General features: G+C 36.3%; 1 protein-coding gene across 1 annotated transcript; it reads left to right on the top strand.

The window, feature by feature from the left end:
- The first annotated feature begins 2,024 nt into the window (after positions 1-2,024).
- Positions 2,025-4,418, top strand: LOC110607615 (E3 ubiquitin-protein ligase WAV3-like). The gene is made up of 4 exons (XM_043958774.1): positions 2,025-2,186; positions 2,462-3,015; positions 3,201-3,541; positions 3,633-4,418. The coding sequence occupies exons 1-4, from the start codon at positions 2,141-2,143 to the stop codon at positions 4,234-4,236; spliced, it is 1,545 nt and encodes a 514-aa protein (XP_043814709.1). The 5' UTR covers positions 2,025-2,140; the 3' UTR covers positions 4,237-4,418.
- Positions 4,419-11,892: the final 7,474 nt, after the last annotated feature.

The raw sequence follows: 11,892 nt of genomic DNA on the forward strand, positions 1-11,892 counted from the left end.
ATTAATAAATTATTTTTCTCAATATTTACTAACGGATTTTAAATCTATTAATAATAATAACGGAAACTTCATTACTAAATTTGTTAACACTATTAACCGACTTGAAGTTTATAAATTTTATATAATCAATCCTTTCAAATAAAAAGTATTTTAATTCATAATTTCTTTAGAAAAATCGGTCAAATAGAAAATAAATATTTTAAATATCTAAAATATTTTATTAGCGTGTAAATCTTTTTTAATATAGATAAATAATTTTATATTATATAAATTATATTTTAATTTCTAAATTTTAGTGTAATTGACGGATCAGTATTTATATTTTTAAAATTAAAATTTTAAATTTATTTATAATTAATTCGTCTAAAATTATAATTTTTTTTATTTATTATAGATATTAATTAAAAAATATAATGCATGTTCAAATTTCATTTAAAAATATAATTTTTTTATAAAATACACTATAAAAATTTATAATATAATTAAAGATTACTCGATACCATTTAAAAATAATTAATAATTAAAATTATAAATATTTTTAAAAGTTTTAAAATTATAAGTATTAAATTATTTTAATAAATAAAAATTAAAGAATAAAAATAATTAGAAATTAATTAAATGTGATATTATAAATAAAAGGTAATGAGATTTAAATAAAAATAAAAGATTAAAATATTTAAATTATAATAGATAAATATAAACTCATAAAAAAAATTAAATGTATATTTTTAAAAATATAAAAATTAATTTATTAATTATATTAAAATTTAAAATTTTAAATATAATTTATTTATTTTAAAAAATAATAAAAATATTTTTATATTTTTAATGATAAAAATGAATTGAAAATTTTTTAATTTAGATAAATTAAATATAAAAAAAAAATTAAATGTGTAGTTTTAAAAATACAGCTTCATAACTAGAGGAGGACGACAGAGTGAACTATCCGATTTACTAAAGTAGTTTAATAAAAACTATTCTTGTCGTGTTTTAGATTTCTTAGGTCCAGCTGAGCCTATAAATTTCATAGGCATTGAATTATTGGAAGAGAAAAACTTCATGGCCATTTATTTTCTTTGACTTGTTTCAGCTCGTGAAGTTGATAAGGGGGTTGTTGGTACGCCGAAAAACTCAGAAGACTTTTGGGCTTAGGGAATTAAATGTTGATGGTGACTGCCCATACTGAACGATTATCCTTTTGATTTTATCCAAATAAATATTTAAATTTATTAAATCGGTCCTCACTTCAACTTACAATTCAATGCTCTTATCCAACCCTGACAGAATCACATTGGACTATAATAAGTTCTTATCACGTGAGACTATTGCATGATTTCAATATAATAAATTATCATGTAAGAACCGACAAGTATGAGTTGGCAAAAAAAAAAAGTATGAGTTGGCAATTTTCCGATGTGAAATCCTTTGCAAAGTTGATGAAATTCCTCCCCGGTCCCCTACTTCCCTACCTAACCCAAAAAAAAGAAAAAGAAAAAGAAAAAGACAAAGAAAAATCGATGATATTGACCACATTGACTTAAAAAAAAATATAAATATAAAATATAAAAATAGTAACATTAATAAAAAATTTGAAATTTTATTAAAATAAATTTAATTAAATTTTTATATTTTTATTTAATAATTAAATAAATTTAATTAAAATTTTTTTAGTTAATGAAACTCTTATATTTTTACTAAAGTCAAATAAATCTAAATATAATATAATGTAATATTTTTAATAATAAAATATTATTTTTTAATTTAAAATATTAAAGATTTTAATATTTTAATTAGCATAAAGAAAATACATAACAATAGTAATAATTTTTAAAATTATAAAAATGAAATTTTATTATATTAAAAAATTATTTTTATAATTAAAAAATATTTATTATTACAATATTATTATTATATTAAATAAGAATTTATTTAATTTTTGAATAAAAATATAAAGATTTCATTAATAAAAAAATCCAAATAAACTTATTTAACTATAGAACAAAAAAGTATGTGGGTTTAATTAGATTTTTATCCAAATTTCCTCCTCATTATATGTATATGGAGGAGTTCTGAAAGCCCTCGGGTAAGGCAGTACAAGAAATTGAGCAAATCCAGCTAGTGTATCAGTTTTCTGGGCAAAATGAGCTTCAACGATGATGAGCAGCTTGTTGCTCCTCCAGACTCAGGTTTCTGCCTCTTTTCTCCACTACCGATATGCACTTTACGATCTACTTCATTCATTTTGAGCACTCATAAACTTGTTCCTAAGTGTTGTGAACCACCTTTCTTTTTATCTTTTTTGGTTCCTCCATCTATTGGCTAGCCATTAATTCTTGCCAAGTCCCTGCAGGGTGGCTCCTGATTAGTTAACTAATTGTGATTCTCACGATTATATGGCATATATGCTTAGCTAGAATACGCTGTTGAATGTGTTTGTGACTGTGTGGATGGCTTATTTCAGGGCCAAAACCAACTCCAATCATACAGGGAAGAGCACAGGTGGTAAGCAAAAATAAGAGTACGGTACCACTTGAAGAAACCAAACTCAGGGTATTGCTGGAGATCACAGGAGGAGATTCCAGCAATGACAGACCCGGATTGGATCTCGTGGCGGTATTAGATGTCAGCGGAAGCATGGCTGGAGAAAAGTTAGCAAAAGTGAAAACTGCTATGTTATTTGTAATCAAGAAACTTAGCCCTATCGATCGTTTGTCGGTTGTTACATTCGCTGGGGATGCCAGAAGGTTGTGCCCATTGCGTCAGATTACTGAAGATTCTCAAAAATTTCTTGAAAATCTAGTCAATGGGTTAAATGCCGATGGTGCAACCAACATCACTGCTGGTCTTCAAACTGGCTTGAAAATTATTAATGACCGTAATCTTAGTGGCGGGCGTTCTGTTGGAATAATGCTTATGTCCGATGGTGAACAGAACCGAGGAGGTGACGCTGCCCAGGTTCCGGTGGGCAAGGTGCCTGTACACACATTTGGTTTTGGCGTAAATCACGACCCGAGGGTGCGTTGAAATAAATTAATTACATATTAAGCAAGCAGGAGATTAACAATACTTGCATATACATGGGATTCGCTGGAGAAATGTGAATTTAATATTCCGATGTATTGATCATAATTAATGTAAGCAGAAGGTGTTTGTTTTTATAATTTTTCTAATTAGTTCATTTTTTTCCCATGTTTTAATAGGTTCTCAAGGCAATCGCAGATAATAGCATTGAAGGAACTTTCTCAGACGTTCAAAACACAGACAACTTGAGCATAGCGTTTTCTCAGTGTTTGGCTGGACTTCTCACCCGAGTTGTTGAGGACCTCAAGTTGACAGTCACCCCATATGAAGACGAATCGACAATAGAGCAAGTGATTGCCGGAAGCTATCCACAATCCAAGGACGATGCCGATGGCTCTGTAACTGTGTCCTTTGGTGGTCTCTATGCTAAAGAGGTGCGCAAGGTTATGGTGGACCTTCTTCTCCCTGCTGTTAGTAAGGAACGAGGCGCAGATGTTCTTGATATTACTTTATCATATAGGTATTAAATTCTAGCATTTTACATCAAATCATGTATGATCTCTCATTAGTTCGGTGATTGTAATGGAATGTATACATATCTGGATGTGCAGCTTCCAGGGGAGATTGTTTGAGGCCCCTCCTGTGACCCTTAATGTAAGCCGCACTGGAGCATCTGCAGATGAGCGAGAGAGGCCAGAGGTGAGAAATGAGGAGACTCGCCTCCTTACTGCAAATATGATAAAAGAAGCAAGAGTCATGGCTGACGGTAATAAGCTTGATGATGCTCGAGACAAGCTAGTTGAAGCCCAGAACTCATTGGAAGATGTGGATGATGAATCTAATCCATTGATTGAGATGCTGAGGTCCGAGTTGCAGCAACTCTTGAAATTGATGAAATCCCAAGAAATTTACGAAAAGCAAGGGCGTCCATTTGCACTTTCCTCTGAAACTTCTCACAATCGCCAGCGTTTTGCTGCAAGAGGTGATATAGAAAGCCTGCGGCTATTTGCCACTCCTCGGATGGACAAATACCTTGAGCAAGCAAAGTCATTTGATGAGGATCCCAGCAAGCCACTGCCCTCAGTAGATGAGGATGTGAAGGAAGAAATCGCTGCCAATCCCCTTGGTCCCATCGCTGGTGCTCTTAGCTTCTACATTCAGTCAGCCATTCAGTCTCTGCAAGCCATTGAAAAAATAATCAATAGAGGCCTTTGATTACTCTCTTACTTTTAATTTGTGTTTTGCTTGTGTATTTCAATAAGTTAGATCACTGTGGTTCTTAACCCAGTGGTCTTTTGATTACTCTTAAGTATCCTTAATTTGTGTTTTTGAATTTGTATTTCAATAAATTAGACTGTTATGTATCCTATTCTATATAAGTATTGTGATGTTGAATATGGTTTTTGTGTGTACAAGCTCGTAAATTTTCGCATAATATTAATAGATCCTTGAGTGCCAATTAAATAATGAAGCTCAAGTTGGGATTTGAATGTTTAGTTCTGCTCATTTATTGACCTTACTAATTTAGTTTGTATTTAACTCGTTTGTTAAATTTATTAGCTAAATTTATATTTAACATGTTTACTACCTTCGTCCTGCCTGTCATGTTAGAAATTTTTTTAAAGATAATATTAATTTTTATTTCTTATATATAGCCTATTAATTTTAAAATTAGTTAATACTAATATATACGATGAAAAAAAAAAGTATAACTGATACTATATAATAATCACTCAAAATAGGCTATGAGTTATCATCATAGAATAAATTCACATGTTATCACTATAGAACAAGTCCACGTGGCAAGAATTTGATAAGAGAGTAATGTGGTTCCATTTTTGCCCGAGAAAAAGAAGATTCAAACACCTTAAACATCTGATTCACCATCAAGACTCGCCCTCCCCTGGATAGGGCGAGTCTAGGCACAAAGTTACCGTTATCAAGCACAACCTAGTGTATTTCAATTACGCCTGTAATCACAAGATCACTTACCTATCAGCTGGCGATATCCCTTACTAAGCAATTGATCACATCATCTTCAGATTATAAAGAAATATTATACTTATCTTCACCTTCTTACAGTATAAAAGGAGAAGGATCACAGAGGTAAATATACGATATTCTCTTATACTACTCAAGTTCTAAGAAATTCATTGCATTCACCCCATTTTTTAGTATACCGACTTGAGCATCGGAGTGACTGCCGTGGGCACCCACTACCACCTCATATTCTCTTTCTTGCAGGTTCTAGCCTATCATAGCACAGCTCTGTTTTTTGGTTACATCATTTGGTTCTCTTACCGAAAAATTCATTGAATCCTCTCTATTCATTTGGATTACGACCGCTCTCCTACTCTTTCTCTCGTAGAAAAATACCTCTCTCTCCTTTTACTCTCAAAATGGCCAGTAGTTCGCGAGCTGCTACTAATATTGTAACGACCCGGAAACCGGACCACTACCGGCGCTAGGATTCAGATCAACTTAAGGTCGCCGGGACCCGTAGCAAGCCTAACATACAACCTGTTATACCTGATAATCTCATACATGATCATACATTTACATAAAAATTTTAAACTTTTCATTTACCAAGCTTGACCTGTGCATGCACCAATATCATAACATAAACCCCACACAAGAGCCCTCATCAAATGCTCTAGTGGAACATCATAGCATACATCAAGCTTGGTCTACATCACATTCATTGAAACATTACATAAAGATCATGTATCAAAAGGGATTAACCATAAACTCTAGGGTCAAGCACAATACTAATCCTCAATACAAATTAAACAATATTTTACATGACATTACATTAATTTCATTGTCTTTCATGTCCACACTAAACTATTATATATTCTTACTCTTGATGACTTCCTGGTTTATCCCGAACCTGCAAACCTGGGGGTTAAGGGAAAGGGGTGAGCTACTAGAGCCCAGTGAGCAGAATAGTAAAACAGTATATTAAAACATATGCTTTTATGGAATGCATCACATCACAAACAAATCACATCAAGGATGGACTTGTCACCACTAGTCCTCTACATATCCAATAGTACCAGGGGCGTAGAATGGGCCTCGACCTGGACTTCCTCTTAACATAACGTAACATAACATAACATTCCAAGGTGCCAGGGGCGTAGAATGGGTCTCGACCTGGACTTTCTCTTAACATCGTGCCAGGGGCGTAGAATGGGCCTCGACCTGGACTTCATACCATACCATATCATATCATATCATATCATATTGAGGACTATGGATCATCCAATATCCATCCACATCAACATCAAAGTATGCAATGCAACATATTCATGGATTCTAATGCGAACAACCTAGTATATAAATCATGGCATCGTGATGCATGAACATGCTTGAAATTTATTTGCTTTAAAATATAAAGTTCCATTCTACTCACCTCAGGCTGACTCTGAACAGACTCTGAAGCAGCTATCTCACTGCTAGGGTCCTCGGTTCCTCAGGTCCGAACCTACACAGGTGGACTCAAATGAGGGACCAAACATACAACAACATGACTCTAAACATCTCCCCAAAAACCCCCTAAAACACCTTAAAACAATCATAGAAAACATGCAAAGGAAGGCTGGACAGGGCACTTTCGGCGGCAGGTTCGGCGGCCGAAAGTCCCTCCAGAGTCGAAACTCAGCCACTTTCGGCGGCAGGTTCGGCGGCCGAAAGTGGTTCCAGAGCCGAAACTCATGCATGTTCGGCGGCACCTTCGGCGGTTGAAACTGCCCTCCAGAGCCGAAAGTCTAAACTTTCGGGGGCAAGTTTAGGCAGCCAAAAGCGTCTCCATAGGCAGGTTCGGCGGCCAAACCCTTCTTCGGCTGCCGAACCTGAGTTCTTTCAGAAATGGCAGAACTCAACTTTCTCATGCACAATGCCTCCCAAACTCTCCAAAACCCAAACCAACTCATGCATAAATACATAGACAAGCATATAGGGGTCTCAAACTAGCCTAAACCCCAACAACATTACATATAACATACATTTAGCATACATTTTTATCATTAACTCACACAACCCTAACATTGTACATTTACTCTAAAACATGTATTAACCCTCTTAAAACCCCTCAAAACTTTCATAAAACATAAAAGAAGGGTAGGATCTATGCTTACCTCTTGAAGATCGAGAGGAGAAACGATCCCTAACTCGGAGGTGGGAGAAATCTAGCTCCTTGGGTCTCCAAGCTCCAAAACTTCATTTTTAACTCAAAAACTTCAAAACCAAGTTAAGACTAGTTAAAAACTTGAAAGATTTGAAGGAAATCATCAAAACTAACCATGGGAGGGTGTGGACTCACCTTGGTCCGAAAATGGGGAAGAAAACTCGCCCGTTTTCAGACAGGGAGCCTTTTATAGGTGGCTGGCCAGACCACCTTCGGGGGCCGAAGGTGCCTCCACAACTCACCAAGGTTCGGCGGCCAAACCTGGGTTTTTCCTCCTTGCTCTTTTTCTTTCAAAACTCAATTCCTTCTTACTTAAAACCTTAAAAACATGAATAAACATTTATAAAAACATGATTTTACCCTTCTAGAGGTTTCCGACATCCGAGATTCCACCGGAAAATAGGAATTCCGATGCCGGGGTCTAGCCGGGTATTACAAATATTGCTACCAATGAGGGTATCATTGTTTTTTTCACTCCTAATAATGGATAAAATGCGCCCCTAATGGTCAATGAAGCAGACCTCAATAATTTAAATAACGAACATATACTTTAATATAACCAAAGGCTGCAGGCTACTCTCGTGCAGTACAAAGCTCGGGAAGAGACATTAAACATGGCTCCCGAAAAAGGGAGGATGCCTCTGTAGACACCCTAAGGGCTCGGATAGAATCAATCAAAATGCGGCCTAAAGGAAAGTCTGAGTTCGAAGATGAATTAGATGAAACTCTGAAAGGCATCGATTGGAAGCTAGTACGTGTCGTGCAAAGGCACCAAAAGGAACAAGAGGAGGATTTTAGCCTAGATAGTGCCTCGCCTCTTTCAGAAGAAATCTTAACATAAACCTTTCCAACTAAGTTCAAGCTTCCTAACTTGGACAAGTATGATAGAACAGCAGATCCCAGAAGCCACCTGACAATCTTCAAGACGATCATGCAGCTTCAGGATGTCAACGACTTTATATTATGTCGAGTATTTCCATCAACACTTATAGGTTTGGCTTAGAAAAGGTATCAACACCTAAATCCAGGTTTAATTTAAAACTTTACACAGTTTGTTACGTTATTTAAATCCATATTTATTACTTGTATACCTCCTAAAAAAATTTTCTCTCACTTGCGAAAGATCCGCCAAGTAGAGGGTGAGTCTTTAAGGAGTTTTATCTCACGGTTCAATGCTGAGGCTGTAAGGAAACCCAGAGATTACTGCAACCCAAAATACACAGCGGAAAATAGAAATCTCTATTTCCTTTCCAGGATCCAAGTGATTCATTTATTTTGAAAGGAAGGATGAGAGACTAACCTGTTAGACTCGATGAGAAGATACAGTTCCGGAATGATGGTGCTGCTTCTGAAATGAACACCCTCAATGGTATTCGCACGAACGTTTCCATTTAGAGTGCTAGCTATCTCAACAGATGGATAAGCTATGTACTCCCCAATCTGCAACTCAGAAAAATGATCACCTCAAAAACTTACTCCAACAATTCGCAGAAGAGGTTTTATTCGTTCTTCAGTCTTTTTGTTTTCCCACACTTCTTTTCGTAAAAGAGTTGTGTTCATAACCAACTATCACAATCTCGCAGATACTCAAATTGTTAGGAAACCCAGAGATTACTGCAACCCAAAACACACAGCGAAAAATAAATCTCTGTTTCCTTATCAGGATCCAAGTGCTTCGTTTATTTTGAAAAGAAGGATATGAGACTAATCTCTTAGACTCGACGAGAAGATACAGTTCTGGACTGATGGTGCTGCTTTTGAAATGAACACCCTCTATGGTATTCACACGAACGTCTTTTATCATTCTAGAGTGCTAGCTCTCTCAAAGATGAATAAGCTATGTGCTCCCCAATCTGCAACTCAAAAACGATTTCTCCAAAACACTACTCCCACAATTCGCAGAAGAAGTTTTATTTGTTTTTTTTTTAGTCTTTTGTTTTCTCACACTTCTTTGCATAAAAGAGTTGTGTTCATAATCAACTATCACAATCTTGCAGATACTCAAATATATTACATGATAGTTTGTTTTGATAAGGAAAACCGGAAAATCTTTTATCTGTAACAGTTACAGATAGACTGCAGATCTTTTAAATATTATTATCTTATAATAATAAATAATTAATATTAATAATAATAATATCTTTATTATTATTAATTATACTAATGGGCTTTTAGTCCATTAATATAGCACATCAATAACGTTCTTTTGTGTGCGACCCAATAGGCTCCAATTAATTGGCACTGGGCCTAGTCTCACAAGGTTCATAAATCATAAGTGGCCTCTAGCAAAACATTATGACTACCCAATTAATATGAGAATCGATAGTCTGATAAAGCCTAATAAATAGAACATGTATTAATCTATTTGTCACATGATATCTAGTTTGAACATAAGTCATGGTTAATGTCAAATTTATAATGTTCAAACTTATGATTTCTCGATCTCTAAGTAGACTGATAAAACCAAATGTGTAATACTCGGCTAGACTCCGGTATCAGAATTCCTGCCGTCCGGTGGAATCTCGGATGTCGAAAACCTCTAGAAGGGTAAAACCATGTTTTCATAAAATGTTTTAATGTATTTTATGGTTTTAAGCAAGAAAGAAAATAAGTTTTTGCACGAAATTAACCTTGGAGGAAGACCCAGGTTCGGCCACCGAACCTCAAGTTCGGCCGCTGAACATGCATGCGCTTCGGGAGAGCTTTAGGCCCCCGAAGGCATAGAGGGAAATCCAGGTTCGGCCGCCGAACTTCATGTTCGGCCGCCGAACATGGCATGCATGCGGAGGCACGTTAGGCCCCCGAAAGTGGCATGGCCAGCCACCTATAAAGGGGTCCCCTGTCCGAAACGGGCGAGCTTTTCTTCCCATTTTTGGCTAAGGTGAGTTCTCTGCCGTCCCTTGTCGATTTTGAGTTTCTTCCTTCAAGTTTTCATGATTTCTTATGAGTTTTAACTTGGTTTTTGAAGATTTCGAGCTTAGATCGAAGTTGTGAAGCTTGGAGACCTCAGGAACTCATCCTCCCCAAATCTCCAAGTTAGGTCACTCTCTCTCTCAATCTTCAAGAGGTAAGAGTCGATCTTGAGCTCATTCTATGTTTTAAATAAGTTTTAAGTTGATTCATGGGGTAGAATGCATGTGTTAGAGTTTATGCATGTTGATAGGGTTTTTGTGCTTTCCATGGCAATGTAGGTTGCTGAGTTGCTTTTTATGTGTTTTTGTTGGGGTTTAGATTAGTTTGAGACCCCTATTTGTTGATGTATGTGTGTATGCATGTTTTGAGAGAGTTGGTTGCATGTTTGGGAAGCTTGGGAGGCATTTGTGCATGTTGGAGCCGAGTTCTGCCACTTCTAGAAGAACTCAGGTTCGGCAGCCGAAGGGACTTTCGGCCGCCGAACCTGCCTGTGGAGGCCAGCTTTCAGCTGCCGAACCCTGCCCCCGAAAATGGACTTTTGTCTCTGGAGGGGACTTTCGGCCGTCGAAGGTGCCGCTGAAAGTCATTGAGTTTCGGCTTTGGAGGGACTTTCGGCCGCCGAACCTGCCGCCGAAAGTGCCCTGTTCAACCTTCCTTTGCATGATTTCTATGATTATTTTAAGGTGTTTTAGGGGGAGTTTTTGGGGAGTATTTTAGAGTCATGTTCATGTATGTTTGGCCCCTCATTTGAGTCCACCTGTGTAGGTTCGGACCTGAGGAACCGAGGACCCCTGCAGTGAGTCAGCTGCTTCAGTGTTTTGTCAGAGCTAGCCTAATGTGAGTAGAATGAATCTTTATGTTTCATAAATAAATTAATTTTGAGCATGTTCATGCATCATAAATGCCATGTGTTATGTATTAGGGTGTTCGCATTAGAATTCACGAATATGTTGTATTGCATATCTTGATGTTGATGTGGATGGATGTTGGATGACCCATTGGTCCTCAGTATGATGAGATATGATATGGAAGTCCAGATATGGCCTGCACTACGCCCCTAGCACTATGTAAGTGAAAGTCCGGATGTGGCCTTCACTATGCCCCCAGCATGATTAGATATGTATGATATGATATATGTAAGAGAAAGACTAGATGTGGCCTGCACTACGCCCCTGGCATGATTGGATTATGTAGAGGACTAATGGTGACAAATCCATCCTTGATGTGAATTGTTTGTGATGTGATGCATTCCATAAAAACATGAATTTTAATATGATGCTTTATTATTCTGCTCACTAGGCTCTAGTAGCTCACCCCATTCCCCTAATCCTCAGGTTTGCAGGTACGGGCTAGACCAAGAAGTCAAGAAGAGTAAAGTCACATGTTTATGTAATAGCTAGAAGTGGACATGATAAATATTGAAATGTAAAGTATTGTAAAGTCATGTTATGTAATGATGTATATTGAGGTTTAGAATTTGTGCTTGACCCTAGTATGTTTGGTTATCCCTTTTGATACATGATCTATAAAATGTTTTATGAGATTTATGTTCAATCAAGCTTAATGTATGTTATGATACCCCATTGGAGCATTGATGAGGGCTCCAGTGTGAGGTTTATTGTAATACCCGGCTAGACTCCGGTATCGGAATTCCTACCGTCCGGTGGAATCTCGGATGTCGGAAACCTCTAGAAGGGTAAAACCATGTTTTCATAAGATGTTTTAATGTATTTTATGGTTTTAAGTAAGAAAGAAATTATGTTTTGAATGAA

Source organism: Manihot esculenta, chromosome 8, assembly GCF_001659605.2.
Source record: "Manihot esculenta cultivar AM560-2 chromosome 8, M.esculenta_v8, whole genome shotgun sequence".
Classification (NCBI taxonomy): Eukaryota; Viridiplantae; Streptophyta; class Magnoliopsida; order Malpighiales; family Euphorbiaceae; genus Manihot; species Manihot esculenta.

Excerpts from the sequence above, each read along its gene's own strand:
- LOC110607615 (XM_043958774.1), top strand. The coding sequence starts at position 2,141 with ATGAGCTTCAACGATGATGAGCAGCTTGTTGCTCCTCCAGACTCAG. Across the intron at positions 3,016-3,200 it reads GCGTAAATCACGACCCGAGG|GTTCTCAAGGCAATCGCAGA; the intron begins GTGCGTTGAAAT and ends ATGTTTTAATAG. Across the intron at positions 3,542-3,632 it reads GATATTACTTTATCATATAG|CTTCCAGGGGAGATTGTTTG; the intron begins GTATTAAATTCT and ends CTGGATGTGCAG.